This window comes from Oncorhynchus clarkii, chromosome 20, assembly GCF_045791955.1.
Source record: "Oncorhynchus clarkii lewisi isolate Uvic-CL-2024 chromosome 20, UVic_Ocla_1.0, whole genome shotgun sequence".
NCBI lineage: Eukaryota > Metazoa > Chordata > Actinopteri > Salmoniformes > Salmonidae > Oncorhynchus > Oncorhynchus clarkii.
In genome coordinates this window covers 41,467,710-41,491,503 of record NC_092166.1, presented here as the reverse complement: position 1 = coordinate 41,491,503, position 23,794 = coordinate 41,467,710, and the positions used below count along the sequence as shown (strand labels likewise).

The 23,794-nt window shown below is 42.9% G+C and overlaps 2 protein-coding genes across 4 annotated transcripts in view; both read right to left on the bottom strand.

The window, feature by feature from the left end:
• Positions 1 to 10,254, bottom strand: part of LOC139377429 (kin of IRRE-like protein 1) — a 96,394-nt gene extending 86,140 nt beyond the window's left edge. Inside the window, exon 1 of the mRNA XM_071120459.1 lies at positions 10,034 to 10,254. Coding sequence (XP_070976560.1) covers positions 10,034 to 10,079 — 46 coding nt within the window. The 5' untranslated portion in view covers positions 10,080 to 10,254. The remainder of the gene's footprint in view (positions 1 to 10,033) is intronic.
• A 5,827-nt stretch (positions 10,255 to 16,081) lies between these two features.
• The window catches only part of LOC139376371 (cell adhesion molecule 3-like), a 79,658-nt gene continuing 71,945 nt past the window's right edge, over positions 16,082 to 23,794 (bottom strand). For all 3 annotated transcript variants that reach the window (XM_071118880.1, XM_071118881.1, XM_071118882.1), the window contains one exon: positions 16,082 to 21,339. In XM_071118880.1, coding sequence (XP_070974981.1) covers positions 21,221 to 21,339 — 119 coding nt within the window. In that variant the 3' untranslated portion in view covers positions 16,082 to 21,220. The remainder of the gene's footprint in view (positions 21,340 to 23,794) is intronic.

Here is a 23,794-nt window from a genome sequence, read left to right as displayed (position 1 = left end):
GACAAGCTGGACCAGAAAACAGAACAGCAATAGTCAAATGAGTAAGCCGTTTTGCTGTCGGTAGCTAGCTAGCAATATAAGTTCTCTTTTTTACACGAGGCAGGGTTGTTCAGTACAGTAAAATTGTGATTGATTCGGCCATAATGGGGCTTGCTAGTACCACTACAAGGCAAGCTAGCCAGGTTTAGCTAGCGGTGTATTTACGGTACCTAAAATGTACTGAGGTCTAACATTATAGCTAGCTAACCAGCCTCAGTGCCTCGCATTAGGAGCAAAACTCCATATTAGTCTTGGAGTAACTATAACAGTCTGTTGTAGCTACTGTAGCTAACGTGTCTGTGAGAAGTCTCATATTCTACACCATGTTGATACAGTAGAAATACAGACAGTACACAACGATTGTCCATGAATGTGTAATACCGTTTGTCTTTCTCTCACAGACAATACCGTTTGGATATAAAGAAGTTGATGACGATGTAGATATGTGAAAAGTCCCATAACAACAATCTCCCCTTGTATCAAAGTGACTCCGAACACCTCACTGCCCACACAAAAACACCATATACAAGTATTCCCTTGGTAAAACTGTAGTAACTTATTTTGTACATAATGTTGCTGCTATCATCTCTTATGACCGAAAATAACTTCTGGACATCAGAACAGCGATTACTCACCACGAACTGGAAGAAGCTTTTGCCTTTAATGAGTCCGCAGAGAAGAATATACTGCTCTCCTGGGAAAAGGCCAAAATCATCAAGTCATTTGAAAAGACGAAGGAAAAGAGGAAGCAGATTGGGCTGCCTTCTGAGAATCTGTAGGCGAGTAAACTCCCACCGCCATCCATCCTACTTGCTAACATTGGAAAATAAAATTGACGACCTACAATTACAATTATCCTACCAACGGGACATTAAGAACTGTAATATCTTATGTTTCACCGAGTCGTGGCTGAATGACGACACGGATAATATAGAGCTGGCGGGATTTTCCATGCACCGGCAGAACAGAGAAGCTTTGTCTGGTAAGACGAGGGTGGGGATGTGTGTCTTTTTGTCAATAACAGCTGGTGCGCGATGTCTAATATTAAATAAGTCTCGAGGTATTGCTCGTCTGAGGTAGAGTACCTTATGATAAGCTGTAGACCACACTATCTACCAAGAGAGTTCTCATCTATATCATTCGTAGCTGTCTATTTACCACCACAGACAGATGCTGGCACTAAGACCACACTCAACCAACTCTAAAAAGGTCATAAGCAAACAAGAAAATGCTCATCCAGAAGCGGCGATCCTAGTGGCTGGGGACTTTAACGCAGGGACACTTAAATCAGTTTCACCAAGTTTTACCAGCATGTGCAACCAGAGGGGAAATAACTCTAGACCACCTTTACTCCACACACAGAGATGCATACAAAGCTCTCCCCGCCCTCCATTTGGCAAATCTAACCAGAATTATATCCTCCTGATTCCTGCTTACAAACAAAAAGTAAAGCAGGAAGTACCAGTGACTCGCTCAATAGAGAAGTGGTCAGATGACACTGATGCTACGCTACAGGACTGAGTCTGTAATAACTACATGTTTCAAGCAGACCACCATAGTCCCTGTGCCCAAGGAAGCAAAGGTAACCTGCCTAAATGATTACCTCCCCGTAGCACTCACATCAGTAGCCATGAAGTGCTTTGAAAGACCGGTCATGGCTCACATCAACAGCATCCCCCCAGATACCCTAGACCCACTCCAATTCGCATACCACCCCAACAGATCCACAGATGACACAATCTCAATCGTACTCCACACTGCCCTTTCCCACCTGGACAAAAGGAACACCTATGTGAGAATGCTGTTCATTGACTACAGCTCAGCGTTCAACACCATAGTACCCACAAAGCTCATGACTAAGCTAAGGACCCTGGGACTAAACACCTCCCTCTGCAACTGGAACCTGGACTTCCTGACGGGCCGCCCCCAGGTGGTAAGGGTAGGCAACAACACATCTGCCACGCTGATCCTCAAAACTGGGGCACCTCAGGGGTGTGTACTTAGTCCACTCCTGTACTCCCTGTTCACCCATGACTGTGTGGCCAAACACCATCATTAAGTTTGCTGACGACACAACAGTGGTAGGCCTGATCACCAACAAAGATGAGACAGCCTACAAGGAGGAGGTCAGAGAACTGGCAATGTGGTGCCAGGACAACAACCCCTCCCTCAATGTGAGCAAGACAAAGGAGCTGATCGTGGACGACAGGAAAAGGCAGGCCGAAGAGGCCCCCATTAACATCAATGGAGCTGTAGTGGAGCGGGTCGAGAGTTTCAAGCTCCTTGGTGTCCACATCACCAACAAACTATCATGGTCCAAACACACCAAGACAGTCAAGAAGAGCGCACGACAAAACCTTTCCCCCCCTCAAGAGACTGAAAAGATTTAGCATGGGTCCTCAGATTCTCAAAATGTTCTACAGCAGCACCATCGAGAGCATCCTTGCCATACCAGGCATCACTGCCTGGTATGGCAACGGCGCGGCATCTTACCATAAGGCGCTACAGAGGGTAGTGCGTACGGCCCAGTACATCACCGGGGCCAAGCTTCATGCCATCCAGGACCTCTATACCAGGTGGTGTCAGAGTAAGGCCCTAAAAGTGCTGTATTTAAATAAAACTGCATTGTTGGTTGGTCTACACCTGTTGTATTCGGTACATGTGACAAATAAAATTTGATTTTTCTCCTAGCAGAACTTGGCTAGGTGAAGTGAACGTCTGTGCCTCACACTCCATTAAAATACATTTGATACACACTGATCTAGTCCACTATTTGTATCCTTATGCCTCAATCTGGTCTGGTTCTATTGTGTGATGGAAAGCAGTCTGTTTCTCAAATGACACCCTATTCCCTACATAGTGCACTTCTTTTTACAAGGGCCCATATGGCTCTGGTCAAAAGTAATGCCCTATAGAGGGAAGAGGGTGCCATTTGGGACGCAGAGTGTAATTGGTGGACTGTGGATTTGACATGCAAGACCAATCACAAAGCCTGCACTACACACAAAGACCACCATTTTACAGGAATTAGTAAAAGTATTTCAAGTGTCAAATGACGTGAGCATAATTGAAATCTTTTCCTCACAGACAACGGAGGGAGGGAGAAAGTTAGAAACTACCTACACTTATCACTTGTCATACTTGCTCTACGTTCTCTCTTTTCAGTCCTACACTGTCAAATAAAACATCCCCACGCACATAATCTGCATCATATATGACAGCCTATATAGTGCACTACTTTTGACCAAGCCCCATGGGGTTCTAGGGGATAGGGGATAGGGTGCCATTTCCGACAGAGTCAGTGGAAATTGACAAGGTTGTTCTGGAAAAACGTTATGCATCATATCAAGGTATCATAAACTCAACAGTTGTTAATATTGTTAGCATTATTTACGACTGTTCTGTGTCATTTGTGATTAGGTTTAGATAACAGCATAGTTATACAGTTGCTCATGGCACAGAAGAACCATAGGGCCCTGGTCAAAAGTAATGCACTATGTAGGGAATAGGGTGCTATTTGGGGCGGCCCTAGTGATTAAATTCACCATACTATTCTGGTGATCCTGAGCTACTTCATACTACTTCATAGAGCAGTGACCAAAACTGCAGTGCAAGGAGGACATGTCCAGTCTCCCTCTATTTTCCTTTCCTCCTGCTGTCACTAAGAGATGAAAGAGTGGTAGATGGAAAGAGACAGACCGAGATGGAATGGAAAGAAAAAGAGAGGAAGAGACAGGGATGGAGAGAGAGAGAGAGAGAGAAAGAGACAGGGATGGAGAGAGAGAGAGGAAGAGACAGGGATGGAGAGCGAGAGAGAGAGGGATGGAGAGAGAGAGAGAGAGGGATGGAGAGAGAGAGAGACAGGGATGGAGAGAGAGAGAGAGAGGAAGAGACAGGGATGGAGAGAAAGAGAGAGAGAGGAAGAGACAGGGATGGAGAGAGAGAGAGAGAGAGAGAGAGGAAGAGACAGGGATGGAGAGAGAGAGAGAGAGGAAGAGACAGGGATGGAGAGAGAGAGAGAGAGGAAGAGACAGGGATGGAGAGAGAGAGAGAGGAAGAGACAGGGATGGAGAGAGAGAGAGAGAGAGAGAGAGAGAGAGAGAGAGAGAGAGAGAGAGGGGGGAAGAGACAGGGATGGAGAGAGAGAGGAAGAGACAGGGATGGAGAGAGAGAGAGAGAGGGGAAGAGACAGGGATGGAGAGAGAGAGGAAGAGACAGGGATGGAGAGAGAGAGGAAGAGACAGGGATGGAGAGAGAGAGGAAGAGACAGGGATGGAGAGAGAGAGGAAGAGACAGGGATGGAGAGAGAGAGGAAGAGACAGGGATGGAGAGAGAGAGGAAGACAACATTTTAAAAAATATAAAGCAATTAGAGAGTGTCATTTCCCCAAATTTGAGAGCTGTGGGTTGGCAGCGCACTACTTTGCTGCATGCCATAAGTTGAGGGACAGTGTCTGACAGACCAATCAACCTGCACATGTACTGTATGCGTATTGTTATTGTTGAATGTATGGTTGTTTTGACACTTGGTTATTGTTGTTACTGTTTTCCCGTTGACCATTTTGATTCTCATTTTTATATTGTAAATATCCAAAATAAGCGTTTGGCAATATGTACATTGTTACGTCATGCCAATAAAGCAAATTGAATTGAGAGAGAGACAGGATGGGGAGAAAGAGAGAGGAAGAGACATGGATGGGGAGAAAGAGAGAGCGAGAGAGAGAGAGGAAGAGACAGGGATGGGGAGAAGGAGAGAGAGAAAGAGAGGAAGAGACAGGGATGGGGAGAAGGAGAGAAAGAGAAAGGGATGGGGAGAAAGAGAGAGAAAGAGACTAGAGGTCGACCGATTATGATTTTTCAACGCCGATACCGATAATTGGAGGACAAAAAAAGCCGATACCGATTAATCGGCCGACTTTTAAAATGTATTTGTAATAATGACAATCACAACAATACTGAATGAACACTTATTTTAACTTAATATAATACATCAATAAAATCAATTTAGCCTCAAATAAATAATGAAACATGTTTAATTTGGTTTAAATAATGCAAAAACAAAGTGTTGGAGAAGAAAGTAAAAGTGCAATATGTGCTATGTAAGAAAGCTAACATTTAAGTTCCTTGCTCAGAACATGAGAACATATGAAAGCTGGTGGTTCCTTTTTAACATGAGTCTTCATTATTAGCAGGTAAGAAGTTTTAGGTTGTAGTTATTATAGGAATTATAGAACTATTTCTCTCTATACCATTTGTATTTCATATACCTTTGACTATTGGATGTTCTTATAGGCACTTTAGTATTGCCAGTGTAACAGTATAGCTTCCGTATCTCTCCTCGCTCCTACCTGGGCTCGAACCAGGAACACAATGACAACAGCCACCCCCGAAGAGCGTTACCCATGCAGAGCAAGGGGAAAAACTACTCCAAGTCTCAGAGCGAGTGACGTTTGAAACGCACCCCGCTAACTAGCTAGCCATTTCACATCACATCGTTACACCAGCCTAATCTCGGGAGTTGATAGGCTTGAAGTCATAAACAGCGCAATGCTTGACGCACAACGAAGAGCTGCTGGCAAAACGCACGGAAGTGCTTTTTGAATGAATGCTTATGAGCCTGCTGGTGTCTACCACCGCTCAGTCAGACTGCTCTATCAAATCATAGACTTAATTATAACATAATTATAACATAATAAACACACAGAAATGCGAGCCTTAGGTCATTAATATGGTCGAATCCGGAAACTATCATCTCGAAAACAAGACGTTTATTCTTTCAGTGAAATACGGAACCGTTCCGTATTTTATCTAACGGGTGGCATCCATCAGTCTAAATATTGCTGTTACATTGCACAACCTTTAATGTGATGTCATAATTACGTAAAATTCTGGTAAAATTAGTTCGCAATGAGCCAGGCTGCCCAAACTGTTGCATATACCCTGACTCTGCATGCAATGAACGCAAGAGAAGTGACACAATTTCACCTGGTTAACATTGCCTGCTAACCTGGATTTCTTTTAGCTAAATATGCAGGTTTAAAAATATATACTTGTGTACTGATTTTAAGAAAGGCATTGATGTTTATGGTTAGGTACACGTTGGAGCAAAGACATTCCTTTTTCGCAAATGCACACCACATCGATTATATGCAACGCAGGACACGCTAGATAAACTAGTAACATCATCAACCATGCGATTATGATTGGTTAAGTTTAATGCTAGCTAGCAACTTACCTTGGATTCTTACTGCATTCACGTAACAGGCAGGCTCCTCGTGAGGCAGGTGGTTAGAGCGTTGGACTAGTTAACCGTAAGGTTGCAAGATTGAATCCCCGAGCTGACAATATAAAAATCTGTCGTTCTGCCCCTGAACAAGGCCTAGGACGTCATTGAAAATAAGAATGTGTTCTTAACTGACTTGCCTAGTAAATAAAGGTGTAAAAATATATAAATAAATATAAAATAAAAAAAATCTGTGTCCAAAATGCCCGATTTCCGATTGATATGAAAACTTGAAATCGGCCCTAATTAAATCGGCCCTAATTAAATCGGCCATTCTGATTAATCGGTCGACCTCTAGAAGAGACAGGGATGGGAGACGGGGGTAATATTGCCAATATTGTTTTGTAGTATTTACTCTTTTGGGTCACTACTTAGATATTCCTATTTTGACAAGGTAAATACTTGGCTAACACTAGTTCACTTGAGAGACCTAACTTAAAATCACTATTTTAAGGTATCAGTGTAACTGGTTTTAAAAAACTTGAAAATAATATATATATATATATATATATATATTCTTTACCTATATAGCCCTTATTCAAAAGTAGTACACTACATATTACCACACAACACAATACACTGCACATTACCACACAACACTTACTTACAGCCAGCCATTCGAAACCAACCAACCGACACACACACACACACACAACTCCACACCACAATCAATAAGACATCACTTCACACATTATTACAGTCAGCAAGGAAGGAGTGTTGAATGACTGACTGATATGATCACTGAATAGTAGTGGCATAGGACTGTAAACATTGCAGACTAATTTGTTGGTATAGTTGGCATTTGTTATGGGTAGGCTATTGATAGTATAATCATAACTGAATAAAGCTGTATGAAAGGCTGAGGTAATAGATGTGTTGCACGATATACGGAACAGGACCGGCGAGTACGCTGCACGTGCACCAGATGGCGCTCTACTCAACAACCGGTGATTAGCAGATCCAACTGCACCGACAGGAGAGAATGAATGGCCATAATTAAACAGATCCCCGCTCACAGAACCCAGCATAACGCCAAAATGAATCAAAGCAGTCGTTGGAGCTGCTATTCGAGCGCCATGAAGTTTCGACTGACAAGGTTTTATCCTGGTTTTATCCTGTACACAGGATGCGGGGGCAACACCGTGTGCTAGCTAGCTACCTAGCAAGCTAGCACTGCTAGCCCACGGTGTCGCTAAGTAGTTAGCTAGCACACAGTGTCGCCTTCGCCCCCCGCCTGTTTCCCACAGTTCCGTTAACAACGGTGAGGGCAGGTGTTTGACCAGGGGTGAAAGTGAGGCAGTACGGCGTCCCAGCAAAATAAATAGTGGAAGTGCACTGTGTCAGTAAAACGTGAGCATATCACAATTAATACAACATGCCAAAAAAACTATAGGCTATGACACCACTATTTAACATTACTGCATGTCAGTCGCATGAAAAACTATAGGCTATGACACCACTATTTAACATTACTGCATGTCAGTCGCATGAAAACCTATAGGCTATGACACCACTATTTAACATTACTGCATGTAAGCCGCATGAAAACCTATAGGCTATGACACCACTATTTAACATTACTGCATGTCAGCCGCATGAAAAAAATAGTGAATTACCTGGAAACCGGTTGGTATTCGCTCCAAATTGCATTGTGGTTTGAGGCAGAGAGCTCGCAGACAAGGCCGGAGATGAGTGGCCGAGAGCTCGCAGACAAGGCCGGAGATGAGTGGCCGAGAGCTCGCAGACAAGGCCGGAGATGAGTGGCCGAGAGCTCGCAGATAAGGCCGGAGATGAGTGGCCGAGAGCTCGCAGACAAGGCCGGAGATGAGTGGCCGAGAGCTCGCAGACAAGGCCGGAGATGAGTGGCCGAGAGCTCGCAGACAAGGCCGGAGATGAGTGGCCGAGAGCTCGCAGACAAGGCCGGAGATGAGTGGCCGAGAGCTCGCAGACAAGGCCGGAGATGAGTGGCCGAGAGCTCGCAGATAAGGCCGGAGATGAGTGGCCGAGAGCTCGCAGACAAGGCCGGAGATGAGTGGCCGAGAGCTCGCAGACAAGGCCGGAGATGAGTGGCCGAGAGCTCGCAGACAAGGCCGGAGATGAGTGGCCGAGAGCTCGCAGACAAGGCCGGAGATGAGTGGCCGAGAGCTCGCAGACAAGGCCGGAGATGAGTGGCCGAGAGCTCGCAGACAAGGCCGGAGATGAGAGGCCGAGAGCTCGCAGATAAGGCCGGAGATGAGTGGCTGAGAGCTCGCAGACAAGGCCGGAGATGAGTGGCCGAGAGGAGTAGAGAGGGCCCGCAATTTGGGCAGTGCACGTTGAAAATACCAAATAGACAATTGTTGAGTTGCGATTGTCAGTGAAAAGCAGAGAGACCAAGCCAGGCGTATCGCAATATTTAAAAACACAGTTGCGCAAAAACTGTTTGAAAAGCAAATGGCTATTGCTGTAAAGAGATGACAAAGAAAAGGATCCAGAGTGGCGCAGCGGTCTAAGGCACTGCATCTCAGTATTTGAGGCGTCACTACAGACACCCTGGTTCGAATCCAGACTGTATCACACCCGGCTGTGATTAGGAGTCCCATAGGGCGGGGCACAACTGGTCCAGCGTTGTCCAGGTTTTGCCGGTGTAGTTAAATAAATAAAAAATCTGTATTTTGGTTATCAAAATTCTTAACTTAACTGTATTTGTATCTCCCCTTCTCGTAGGCCAATTATATAGATCAGACAACATATTTTTATTGATAAGTTTGTCAGTGTCAGCAGAGTAAGCTACCCTGTAATTGTCGTAGTATTAAAAAAAAATGCATGGGGCACTAAGGTTGTCCCATACCAGTAAGAAATGTAATATAATTTCTGACCCACATTCAAAAGCGTCACACAAGCGGTGCGGGTGTTCATGAAGGAACCAATGAGATGCTCGAGGGGGGCGTTCCTGCAGGTGCACGAATACCGACGTACAGGAACGCCCCGAATTTCGGGGCTGCAATTGCACACTATTGGTTCAATCAATCTCTCTCTGGCACACCATGTGCATTGAGTAGCCTAGTAATATGTGCGTTTTACAGTTCTCCCGCGATATAGGGCTAAAGCATATTGTTGGGCCATATACATTTAGTTGTGTGAATCATTTTGATTAATGCATGCCAATGGTCAGATCAAACCAATAGCCTACATACAGTTCAGCTGATCTCTCTCACTCTCTGTGCGCCTGGTAAAGGCTGCGTGAACTCGTAATTGTGGAAATATGAACCGAATGTCACTATTCTGATTTCTCCGTTTCTCATACCATGTTTACAGGGAGACCACGAATAATGCCTCCGTTCCCTTCATGAACTACTGTCAAATAAAGCTATTCCAGTATAATATTATACATGCAATTTAATTAACAGACGCTTTTACCAAAAGCGACTTACAGTTATGCGTGCATTCATTTTACATATGAGTGATCCCAGGAATCAAACCCAACACTACAACGCGACATGCTCTCTCTAACAACTGAGCTACAAAGGACAGGATAAAATGCAACACGGCTAAAACATGGAATGTGAAACGCACAAAGTATTCAGTGGCCAAAAAGGTAGGCTATGGAAAGACGGACAAGAAGATAGAATCATAAAAAATAACTTTTACTATTTTCCTTCTGCTTCCATTGGATAGAAACAGAATACGTACAAATGCAAGCAGTTGACCAGCGGGCTTCAGTTTTCCTCACCTTTGTTAAAACTGATAGCCAAAGTTATTATCCACAAACTCAGCATGATTCAGCCGAGTGCATTCAAAATCACCTCTTCAAAGTCTGTTCTGCTCTGTAAAGACACCATCAATTCCCTCCAGAAAATAGTTTACTCGCCAGCAACGGGAATTATGTTGTAATCCGTTGATCGTCAATTGCAGAGGTTTTGCTTCGTCTCCGGTTCGCGTGCCCCCTTGGCTTTACCTTATTTTGTGCTATCCCCACTTATTTCTTATTTCCTTCCATTCGATCTCAGCCTCTTTACTCTGGCTGCGTGTACAGCGCCGATCCGTATTTCCATTCATTAAGAGCGAAATCCTCTTGGTTTTTCTTCTTGCTACCTCTCTACACGGAATCAACAGAGAACGAACCCCCTACTCCAAAAATCAAGTGTTTTTACTCTGCAAGCGGGGAATAGCGCTTTTGTAAGAGCTCACTTGGGGAATTGCACACGGTAGCCTGGTCATCAAACTCAGTTATCTTCTTTCACGAATGTCCATTAGTGCCATTCAACCAGTTTATTATTATTGTCTGTCTGTCATCAGTGATACGTGCAGTGGCTACCCATCATTCAGGGCAGGTGGGGCAGAGTCCTACCTGTTTTGAGTCCCTTCTGTTTAGCAAAACATATGTATATTGTTGTTGTTGTTTGCTGTTGCCTGTTTTGCATGTTATTTTGGCATTAATGCGTTTCACATATCAGTTTGCAAACAATGTAAAAAAAAAACAACAACAACAACATTGAGCTAATAAAGCAGCATACAAACATGGTCTCTTTTTTGCTTTCTTGATTAAGGCGGCTCTAAAATGCAGGTGTTTCTGCCTAACTCAGTGGCTTCTGTGGTGGTGGGGCAGCCAGCGGAAAATACGGAACGTAGGGGTTGGTAATGTTCTCTGGTTGCGCCGTGATTGGGGGACACTACGTCACCGGGAAATCTACAGGGAGAGCTCGAAAATTCAAGCCCCTTGGATGCTGCCATAGATTTACATTAGAAGTGACAATCCAATAAAACTCAAGGTCATTGGCCACAGATAAAATGATGTCAAATCACGTTATATCTACCATAGCTTTGATTGGACTGATCATGTCAACATCATACTTTCAAAATCTTAGCTAGCAAGCTAGACGAGCAGTCATCATCATGGCAAAATCCTTCTCAATCCTAGTCAAATTGAAGATAAATTATAGATAAAAACGTATCGGTGCTCATCGGCCATTGGACATAAACATTAAACAATTCAACAATGAGTGGGTTGGAAGGAATCAGTGGTAAACTACAAGCGTTGCAAAGCAATCACTGGCCTGCTATTCAGTGGAGTGGGTGTGTGGTCTAAGTCTGGGTTTAAGGGTCTCTTTTCCAAGCTTAACATGATAAACATTCAACACAATGGGCCAGAAAAGGTTGAATACATTGGCCATGCTGTCAATCCAGCATGACTTCTGCCACATTCAAAACAACTGAATGAACTGTTTTGCTGCCAGAGAAGGCTCCGCTGATAGCCAGGTGTAGCAGTGGTAAGGATTCACTCCATGGCGCTGAAATAGAAGCTCTGCTGTTGGGACAGCATTATGTAGGGTCTAACAGTTTGTGGGAACCGTTTGTAACCGGTATAGTGCAATGAATGTATTGTTTAGTATTGTGTTGTGTTGTGTAGTGGCTGTGCTGGCATGCATAAAACATATATTTTTTTTTCCCCCCACCAAGATGTACATGCTAAGATCGCCACTGCTTCTGCCGCGTTGAAATCAACTGGAATCTCAGAACTGGGGAATCTCAGACTTCTGTGAGTTCAAGACAACTGGCAACTCTGAGAAAAAATGAACTCTGACTGGGAAAATACGTTTTGAACGGTCATCCTCTGGCCTCGTTCTAGAGCTCCAATCTGAAGATCACCGAGTTTTTTTTTACTAATTCCCAGTTGTTTTGAAAGCACAATAAATCCAGAGAATGCCAGACTTTGATGACAAAGTTTGATGACAAAATGTGCCCACGAGAAGGACTGCTGTGCCACCTTCTTGTTCAAGTAAGCAAAGCACAACAAGGTGAGTCCAAAAATGTCTTGTATGCTGCTGCATAAATGATGTATTGTGCCAGGGAGATGTATATACTATAGCTAAGAAAGTAATACTTTATGTTGTGCAGTAGCTGTTATTAGCCCAAGTGCCTCACCCTAATAATTTGGTCCCTTTCCCCCAGATAACTTAGCCTACTGTTCTGACTTGGTGGTGCACATGTAGCCTATAGCCTGTTTTAGAGAAATGTAATCATTGAATATTGTAAGAGCTTTCATTGTCTGCTTATATGCCCCCTTTCTATATCCTACGGTTCTGACTTGGTCTACAGGGAGAATACTTTAAGGACGGCCTGTGTTTTGAATTCGGTCGCTGTGCATTTCAAAAGTGCTGAGTTACAGTGCTTTGCGAAAGTATTCGGCCCCCTTGAACTTTGCGACCTTTTGCCACATTTCAGGCTTCAAACATAAAGATATAAAACTGTATTTTTTTGTGAAGAATCAACAACAAGTGGGACACAATCATGAAGTGGAACGACATTTATTGGATATTTCAAACTTTTTTAACAAATCAAAAACTGAAAAATTGGGCGTGCAAAATTATTCAGCCCCTTTACTTTCAGTGCAGCAAACTCTCTCCAGAAGTTCAGTGAGGATCTCTGAATGATCCAATGTTGACCTAAATGACTAATGATGATAAATACAATCCACCTGTGTGTAATCAAGTCTCCGTATAAATGCACCTGCACTGTGATAGTCTCAGAGGTCCGTTAAAAGCGCAGAGAGCATCATGAAGAACAAGGAACACACCAGGCAGGTCCGAGATACTGTTGTGAAGAAGTTTAAAGCCGGATTTGGATACAAAAAGATTTCCCAAGCTTTAAACATCCCAAGGAGCACTGTGCAAGCGATAATATTGAAATGGAAGGAGTATCAGACCACTGCAAATCTACCAAGACCTGGCCGTCCCTCTAAACTTTCAGCTCATACAAGGAGAAGACTGATCAGAGATGCAGCCAAGAGGCCCATGATCACTCTGGATGAACTGCAGAGATCTACAGCTGAGGTGGGAGACTCTGTCCATAGGACAACAATCAGTCGTATATTGCACAAATCTGGCCTTTATGGAAGAGTGGCAAGAACAAAGCCATTTCTTAAAGATATCCATAAAAAGTGTCGTTTAAAGTTTGCCACAAGCCACCTGGGAGACACACCAAACATGTGGAAGAAGGTGCTCTGGTCAGATGAAACCAAAATTGAACTTTTTGGCAACAATGCAAAACGTTATGTTTGGCGTAAAAGCAACACAGCTGAACACACCATCCCCACTGTCAAACATGGTGGTGGCAGCATCATGGTTTGGGCCTGCTTTTCTTCAGCAGGGACAGGGAAGATGGTTCAAATTGATGGGAAGATGGATGGAGCCAAATACAGGACCATTCTGGAAGAAGACCTGAGACTGGGACGGAGATTTGTCTTCCAACAAGACAATGATCCAAAACATAAAGCAAAATCTACAATGGAATGGTTCAAAAATAAACATATCCAGGTGTTAGAATGGCCAAGTCAAAGTCCAGACCTGAATCCAATCGAGAATCTGTGGAAAGAACTGAAAACTGCTGTTCACAAATGCTCTCCATCCAACCTCACTGAGCTCGAGCTGTTTTGCAAGGAGGTATGGGAAAAAATGTCAGTCTCTCGATGTGCAAAACTGATAGAGACATACCCCAAGCGACTTACAGCTGTAATCGCAGCAAAAGGTGGCGCTACAAAGTATTAACTTAAGGGGGCTGAATAATTTTGCACGCCCAATTTTTCAGTTTTTGATTTGTTAAAAAAGTTTGAAATATCCAATAAATGTCGTTCCACTTCATGATTGTGTCCCACTTGTTGTTGATTCTTCACAAAAAAATAAAGTTTTATATCTTTATGTTTGAAGCCTGAAATGTGGCAAAAGGTCGCAAAGTTCAAGGGGGCCGAATACTTTCGCAAGGCACTGTATATTGACTACGTCAGTCCTAGCTCGCTCATTAATGTCTTAATCGAAATTACGGATTGCCTCTTATCCGCTTGTCATCCCCTTATGCCATAGTTTGTACATCTCAATTGTCAGTAGAAACCACATTTGTCTAATTAAGAAAGTCAGCTATGTTTTTTAATAAGGCAGTAAATGAGGCTGTGGCTTTGCTGGCATGCATCAAACATTTGAGTTTTCCCAACCAAGATTTATATGTTAAAATCTCCATTGGAGACGGGTAGGCCTGTGTGCTTTTCACGATATACCCCATATACGTTTTAGTCTACTCTGTCAATAGCCCTATGAACACTGTATGTATTTTCAAATCAAATCAAATTGTATTTGTCACATGCGCCAAATACAACAGGTGTAGTAGACCTCACAGTGAAATACTTACTCACGAGCCCTTAACCAATAATGCAGTTATAAGAAAAATACCTACAAAAATAAGAAATAAAGTAACAAATAATTAAAGAGCAGCAGTAAAATAACAATAGCGAGGCTATAAACAGGGGGTTCTGGTACAGAGTAAATGTGCGGGGGCACTGGTTAGTCGAGGTAATTGAGGTAATATATACATGTGGGCAGAGTTATTAAAGTGAATATGCATAGATAATAACAGAGTAGCAGTAGCGTAAACGAGGGGGAGGGGCAATGCAAGTAGTCTGGGTAGCCATTTGATTTGATGTTCAGTAGTCTTATGGCTTGGGGTAGAAGCTGTTTAGAATCCTCTTGGACCTAGACTTGGTGCTCTGGTACCGCTTGCCGTGTGGTAGCAGAGAGAACAGCCTATGACTAGGGTGGCTGGAGTCTTTGACCATTTTTTGGGCCTTCCTCTGACACCGCCTGTTATAGAGGTCCTGGATGGCAGGAAGCTTGGCCCCAGTGATGTAATTTTAGGTATAAAGTCACTCACTCACACATGTAATATTTATCCTGATCATAAAGAACTTTGAATAAGATACTTTATGAGGACTAAAGAATTGTGGCACATGTTTTTTTTTTTCAGGACTTGGTTACATTGACTATGTACTTTCAGGTCGTACCTCAGATGCTCCCCCAAACAGGCAGAAAGAGACAGACAAAGGGAGACCGATAGAGAGAGATGGAGGGACAGAGAGAGAAAGATAGTGGTAAAGGGAGCGTGAATCACTTGGTGGGTGCTTTAATGAACAATTACTGCCCTCTGTTGGTTTCTTTCCTACATGCCATACATACAATTAATTGGCATACGTTATATATATGTTGGCCCATACCATAGAGAATGATACAAGCCTCTAGTGGCCAAAAGGCCATTTTAGCATGGGAAGAGCCATGGAGGGCTTCCACAATTTTAAAGTAGTCAACTGGGTGGGGATTTTTGCGGGTTGTAGCCTCAATGGCGCTGGCCATGCTGTCACAGACGCTATAACAGCACAGATATAAAGATGAGTCCTCTATCTATTTCTATGGCCTATTCATACAAAGGCATGTGTAGGTAGGTAGACCCATACATACAATTGCATGTTTACATCATTTAGCAGGTGTTCTTTTTTATTCTGGTTAGAACCAGTATGCACTGCTCTGTGAAGGGCGTTGTACCAGATCTTTAGTTTCTTGGCAACTTCTTCGCATGGAATAGCCTTCATTTCTGAGAACAAGAATAGACTGACGAGTTTCAGAAGAAAGGTCTTTGTTTCTGGCCATTTTGACCCTGTAATCGAACCCACAAATGCTGATGCTCCAGATACTCAGCTAGTCTGAAGGCCAGTTTTATTGCTTCATTAATCAGAACAACAGTTTCCAGCTGTGATAACATAATTGCAAAATTATTTTCTAATGATCAATTAGCCTTTTAAAATAATAAACGTGGATTAGCTAACACAACATGCCATTGGAACACAGGAGTGATGGTTGCTGATAATGGGCCTCTGTACGCTTATGTAGATATTCCATAAAAAAATCTGCCGTTTCCAGCTACAATAATAATTTACAACATCAACAATGTCTACACTGTATTTCTGATCAATTTGATGTTATTTTAATTAATGGACAAAAAATGAGCTTTTCTTTCAAAACAAGGACATTTCTAAGTGACACCAAACTCTTGAACGGTAGTGTATAAAAAAATACAAATAATTGTTGACTCAGGGATTGAAACCAACAACCTTTCATTTACTGGCCCAACACTCTTAACTGCTGGGCTAACTTCCGCCTGTGTAGGTGAAATCATCCATACAAGACATTAGCATGTGTAGTTGAGCAGCCCATAAATACAAGACATTGGAATGCGTAGTTAGGTAAGCCCTGTTTGTCGGTCATCCTCTGCAGTACCATTCGTCACAGGAAATCGGTCTATAAATAGTTGTTCAGGTGAATATCCATTGTGAAGCAAAGGAGACAGATGGGCCTGTCCCAAACGACACCTTATAGTGAGTGTACTAATTTTGGAGAGAGCCCAATAGGCTCTGGTCAAAAGTAGTGCACTATATAGGGAATAGGGTGTCATTTGGGACACACATCATGTACATAATGCAACATCAATTGTGAGGATTCTACGAGCTTCCATACAATTTGAATGCAAAATGATTGTGACTAACAGACACAGCAATTGGTTACACAACAAGTGTGATACGAGGATAGATAGTAATTATAATGACAAAATGAAGTTAACCCAAATGCATGTTTATTTGAAGTCAACAACTGAATCGGTATAGTAACAAAAAAGCTAATACTGTATGAACGATCAGAACAGCCAACGGAGACAGAACTCAGCATTATGACATCATCACCATAGTGCAGTCCCACCTTGATGACATCATTAGCAATAGTACAAATTAGGTAACATCCATGACAGCACTATTCCCATGTGATATGGATAGTTATTCAAAAGGAAGACTTATCATCCAAAAAGAACGCTAACAAAGTAGACTCGTCATTAAAATAATATTTTGTGGAAAATAACAGATAGTGTCTACGTTCTCAAATGGAATCCTATTTTCTATATAGTGCACTACTTTTGATCAGAGCCCTATGGGAAGGGCTATGAGGCCTGGTCAAAAGTAGTGCAGTACATAGGGAATAGGGTGCCATTTGGGACGCATCCAGTGTCTCCAGAGTCTGTTTGGGTCAATCATTATACACACACACACACACACACACACACACACGCACACACACACACACACACACACACACACACACACACACACACACACACACACACACACACACACACACACACACACACACACACACACACAGGCACACACAGGCACACACAAACACACTGTAGTCACAGACTACATGTACCTCATGCACATGTGTGTGTGAGTGTGTATCAATGTGCTTGTAAAAATAACCAGTAAAGGCAACACTATATACATGAAATTATATAAAAATGGTGGACTGTCGAAACAATAAGATACGCCAAACTACCCTCTAACCTTAAAATATTGAACATCTATTTATAAAAAAAGAAAAAAAAGATTAGCAATTGAATTGAAAGTAATACATTTAAAAGTATGCACACCTTTCTTTGAAAAATAAACATCATTTTTAAATATATTCTTCAAGATAACATACTACAAAATAAGAAGAGAGAGAGAGAGAGCAGTGGAGAAAGAGCATTCCGCCAACAATGGTACAGAAAAGAGAGCAGAAAGGTGGACAGGTGATAGGGGTAAGACAGTGTGTTCAAATCAAGAAAAACAGCTGCTCGTCACTGACACCTGGTGGCAGAAAGCTGTAACTGCACACAAATGCAATGCGTTCTAAAGCGTGGAGTGTTCTAGAATATAATAGATGTCTGCAGACTGGGGAGTAGGGAAAGCCCATATGGCTAGAATGATTCTAATTCTATGGACAAGCCGTCAAACACCTCCATCAGTCGGTTGGTCGTCTCATATAGGGGCTTGTCAACAACGGTTTTCATGTTCTCATGTTTGGTCAAAGCTATAGTGTGTTCCACCTTCTTTTCTCATGCAGACATTTCATGCGATCTTCTAGAGCTAGGACAGGACGATAGATATGAGCAAATACAGGTCCAGTTGGAAACATCCAGTAAGTAGGTCTACTATTATCCTTCGTTTCCGTGGAGTAGACAGACATTCCTGGTTCCAACTCCTCATCAGTTGAAAGGTCAAAGGTTACGTACGACTGGGATTACTTAGAAAATGCAACTCACCAAATGGAAACTCCTCTCTTAAGAAAGTGAGCGAGCCAAATAAACACATTGTGACTGAGTGACTGACACCACGCTCCCATTTCGTCTGCAGACATCTCTTTCTCTCCCCAGAAAGGCTGTATACCGTAGCTTATTACGACAGCAGACTCACTAGATTACCTACTCCCATAGAGATCGCATAGAGCTGGATAGAGGGCTCAATTTTGCTGCCATGCAGTCACAGAAGTAGCCATGGTATAGATATTACCTCTGTGGCTATTCCCATTCACAACAGCCCGGTGGCAAAATGGCAATGGGGGATGAGATAGAAGCAATCCCTGATCATTCCCTAGGTGTACAAAACTATGACATGGAATTAACAATTCTATAACAACAGCAACAGAACGGACCCCTGGTGTCCAGTCCAGACGTCAGGCTAGCGCGCTGGCCGGTCGCATCAGACAATAGCTCGCTGAACGAGCAAATCTAGTAATGCTCTAGCTAGCTATGAAGTTATTTAAATGTGTTTTCTGAGTGTGTGTGGGAGACTGATAATGAAAATTAAGAGAAAGGTCAAAGAGATGGAAGGATGGTCAGAGAGATAGAGAGAGGGGGGGTGCAGATAATTATAGAGAGGGGTAGAGGGGACAGAGAGAGGGGGGCCGAGAGAGAGGGGGGCAGAGAGAGAGAGATGGTGGATAAAGAGAGAGAGAGAGAGAGAGTGAGAGAGAGAGAGAGATGAAGTTCAGTGTCAGTATCCATGCCTGAAGCAGAGAGAGTGCCCTGCCCACTGAACTATACCCTGGTTAACTGCTGCCTGCAAGCCTGGCTGGACTCTTTTATTAGATTGCAGGGAATGATGTCATTTTAAAAGGTGCAGTGACTGTATTAGCCTCTTACATGAAGTGATGTCATTATAGCATGCGTTTAGTGGCTGGTGGTTGGCCAGAGAGAGCATTCCAGAATGCAGCAGCAGGATAGAAGCGATGTGGTATAATTATATTCATTAGAGCTACTACAGTATCCCTCAGGGATAACAACGGAAATAAAGAAAATAGATAGTCATAATCACTAATCATAATGAAATCATAACAATATGAACTCCTGGACTGACCAACAGACACTGAAAACTGTTAACACTGACAGTAAGTAAACACCAGAACAAAACAATCAAAACAGAAGGATCCAAACGGTATTCATACAAATATTTGTAGTACTTTTAGGTTTTCATTGCAACACACATTTTCCGAGATATTGATATTTTTCACTCAGCATTAGTAAAAACAGGCAGGCTTTAGATTATATACTGTACGGCAGTTAGTAACAGACGGAGGGAGATGTAGGGTAGGAGGAGGAGGAGATAGAGAGAGAGAGAGGAGGAGCGAGAAAGAGAGAGAGGGGAAATTATAGTGTATTTACAGCACACCAAACGTTTTTTGTTGGTTTTCTGAGTAAAAAGAATGCTATATAATTATATATATATATATTTATATATTTATATCGGAATCCCGCACTGTGACCATACAGGGATGCTGTTTTTGCATGGGGTGTGTTGTGTGGTAGTGTAGGGGTTGTATTGTATCGTATTGTATCCGGGGACTTCTTTTGTGAATTCATAATCAGAACACAACTCGAGTTAGAGAAATATAGCATACGATGACTTTTACTTCGGCAGTGCATGACTGGACCAAACCATTTTTCGGGCCCTGGAAAGCAACATTTTAAAGGCCCACCTCTTGGCATCGGAGAGAAAAGATAGAAGTTTTCAAGCTAATTTCTTGCAATTCTACACATTTCATCATGGGGCAGAGAGATCTTTGTTGTTGCAGCTTTAAACGTAATGTCCTGCAATTCTACAAATGTTGACATGAGAATTTAGCAGTTTTACAGCTTAAATTACAGTGCATTTATGTAAAAAAAAAATATATTATTATATTATATTATTACATGTACTGTATTACACCCTCTAAACTTATTCCACGGATCCCTTGGCCAAAATGAGTTTCATCTGTTGTTGTTAGTAATATTCATACTTCGAGAACCCCTGTTGCATTGTATTGTCATGTGTTTCGATTCTGTTGCCTTCATGTTACAATGGACCCTGTTCAAAAGTAGTGCACTATGTAGGGAATAGGGGTTGTATTTGTCTGTTTGTTTGTTTGTTTGTGTGTGACAGAGAAAGACGGGAAAGAGAGAGAGGTTATGTACAGCAGTTGTTGTTGATTGATTTTAGACAGATTTCTGAACAGAAGAATGTCATATAGAGTCTGTCCTGGTCTGTAGTAGTCTATGTGGGGAGTGATAGAATAGAGAGAAGAAAATAGGGAAAATGAAAGACAGATGAGTGGGAGGAATGGTATGGATAAATGGGTGGGGGACAGTGTTTGGGGTTCAGAAACTGTATTTCAGCATAACATGCTGGAATGTGAATGACATTTTTGCAATAATATGTGGAGTACAATTTTGCATTTGTGTCACTGACAGTTGAATGTTAATGAAACATGTATATGTACTGTATATGCATGTATAAAAAAATTTTTTCCTCTTAAATCAAGAAATCGAACATTACTTTGCATTACTATGATCCTGTTACATGTACATGTGCCTGTTTGTATGTTCATGTGAGCATGAACAGGATGTGTATCTCGTAACAGTGTGTCAGTAACACGTAGTGTGTGTGTGTGTGTGTGTGTGTTTGTGTGTGTGTGTGTGTGTGTGTGTGTGTGTGTGTGTGTGTGTGTGTGTGTGTGTGTGTGTGTGTCAGTGGACATGAGGAAGTCATGTATATAAGTGCAAATAATCGCACTGTTTTCAATGCAGGTCTACCAGGTGAAGCTTTTCTGTTTTTCCTGTCAGTCTCAGTACTTGCGAATCTTATATTTCACCATTTCCCTGTCTGTCTGTCCCCTACTCCTCCCCCTCTGGCTGCTGTGAAGAACTGAAGCTTGTGAAGACAAATGGAGGCGTTCCTCTCCCCCCTCCCGACCCCTCCCTAGATGAAGTACTCTTTCTTGTCCTCTGCTCCGGAATGGCCGCCCTCAGCGTTGATGATAGCCGTGTCGGCGTCGGGAGCGTCATCGGAGCCCTTGGCCTCATGGGTAAGATATGTCCCTGTGGATACAGACACAGACAGACCGCAGGGTCAGAGGTTAAATAACAAGTGATGTAAGAGTGGAGAGATGTAGCTTATCACAATGGGCTTGGAGTGGAGTGATAACAGCCACAGAATTACACATAGGATCTCTGTAATGATAACACTGGGTTTGGAATCAATGGAAGTAGAGTAGCAGTAGCCTGAAATACAGAGCCGTTTTCCGCTTACATTCCACTCCTTGTACTCTGTGTCAAATGCCAAACATACATGTCAAACATGTTTGCCATGACAAGGAGTGGCAAGGAGCAGAATGTTAGCACAAACAGACTGGTACCCAGGCTAGAGTAGCAGTGGAGAGGAAAATGAACGATGGAAAAATAGTGAAATAACTACAATGACTACACTTGAATTAGAAAAGCAGTTGTCTTGGAGGGGAATGAGAAGTGATTATGAGTGGGGCAGTGGAGGCTGGTGGTAGGAGCTATAGGAGGATACTGTTGCATTGATTCCATTCCAGCCATTACAATGAGCCGGTCCTCCTAAAGCTCCTCCCAAGAGCCTACTCTTGAGTGGGGATATGTGTTATGGTATTCTTTTGGAGAGATTGGAAACCATTCTTTTGGAGAGATTGGAAACCCAAATTGGTCTACACGGACAAGTTCTGGCCTGGTTTAGATCTTATCTGTCGGAAAGATATCAGTTTGTCTCTGTGAATGGTTTGTCCTTTGACAAATCAACTGTAAATTTCGGTGTTCCTCAAGGTTCCGTTTTAGGACCACTATTGTTTTCACTATATATTTTACCTCTTGGGGATGTCATTCGAAAACATAATGTTAACTTTCACTGCTATGTGGATGACACACAGCTGTACATTTCAATGAAACATGGTGAAGCCCCAAAATTGCCCTCGCTAGAAGCCTGTGTTTCAGACATAAGGAAGTGGATGGCTGCAAACTTTCTACTTTTAAACTCGGACAAAACAGAGATGCTTGTTCTAGGTCCCAAGAAACAAAGAGATCTTCTGTTGAATCTGACAATTAATCTTAATGGTTGTACAGACGTCTCAAATAAAACTGTGAAGGACCTTGGCATTACTCTGGACCCTGATCTCTCTTTTGACGAACATATCAAGACTGTTTCAAGGACAGCTTTTTTCCATCTTCGTAACATTGCAAAAATCAGAATCTTTCTGTCCAAAAATGATGCCGAAAAATGTATCCATGCTTTTGTTACTTCTAGGTTAGACTACTGCAATGCTCTACTTTCCGGCTACCCGGATAAAGCACCAAATAAACTTCAGTTAGTACTAAATACGGCTGCTAGAATCCTGACTAGAACCCAACAATTTAATCATATTACTCCAGTGCTAGCCTCACTACACTGGCTTCCTGTTAAGGCAATGGCTGATTTCAAGGTTTTACTGCTAACCTACAAAGCATTACATGGGCTTGCTGTGAATTTTCATCATAAGTCGTTGTAAAGTGCTTTCAATGTGTTCCATTCCAAATAATATGTATCTTATATGTAAAGTTACTGCTATCTCTCTGATTTGGTCCTGCCGTACATACCTACACATATGCTACGGTCACAAGACGCAGGCCTCCTAATTGTCCCTAGAATTTCTAAGCAAACAGCTGGAGGCAGGGCTTTCTCCTATAGAGCTCCATTTTTATGGAATGGTCTGCCTACCCATGTGAGAGACGCAGACTCGGTCTCAACCTTTAAGTCTTTACTGAAGACTCATCTCTTCAGTGGGTCATATGATTGAGTGTAGTCTGGCCCAGGAGTGTGAAGGTGAACGGAAAGGCTCTGGAGCAACGAACCGCCTTTGCTGTCTCTGCCTGGCCGGTTCCTCTCTTTCCACTGGGATTCTCTGCCTCTAACCCTATTACAGGGGCTGAGTCACTGGCTTACTGGTGCTCTTTCATGCCGTCCCTAGGAGGGGTGCGTCACTGGAGTGGGTTGAGTCACTGATGTGATCTTCCTGTCTGGGTTGGCGCCCCCCCTTGGGTTGTGCCGTGGCGGAGATCTTTGTGGGCTATACTCGGCCTTGTCTCAGGATGGTAGGTTGGTGGTTGAAGATATCCCTCTAGTGGTGTGGGGGCTGTGCTTTGGCAAAGTGGGTGGGGTTATATCCTTCCTGTTTGGCCCTGTCCGGGGGTATCAACGGATGGGGCCACAGTGTCTTCTGACCCCTCCTGTCTCAGCCTCCAGTATTTATGCTGCAGTAGTTTATGTGTCGGGGGGCTAGGGTCAGTTTGTTATACCTGGAGTAATTCTCCTGTCTTATCCGGTGTCCTGTGTGAATTTAACTATGCTCTCTCTAATTCTCCTGACCTGTTCACCGGACGTGCTACCTGTCCCAGACCTGCTGTTTTCAACTCTCTAGAGACAGCAGGAGTGGTAGAGATACTCTTAATGATCGGCTATGAAAAGCCAACTGACATTTACTCCTGAGGTGCTGACTTACTG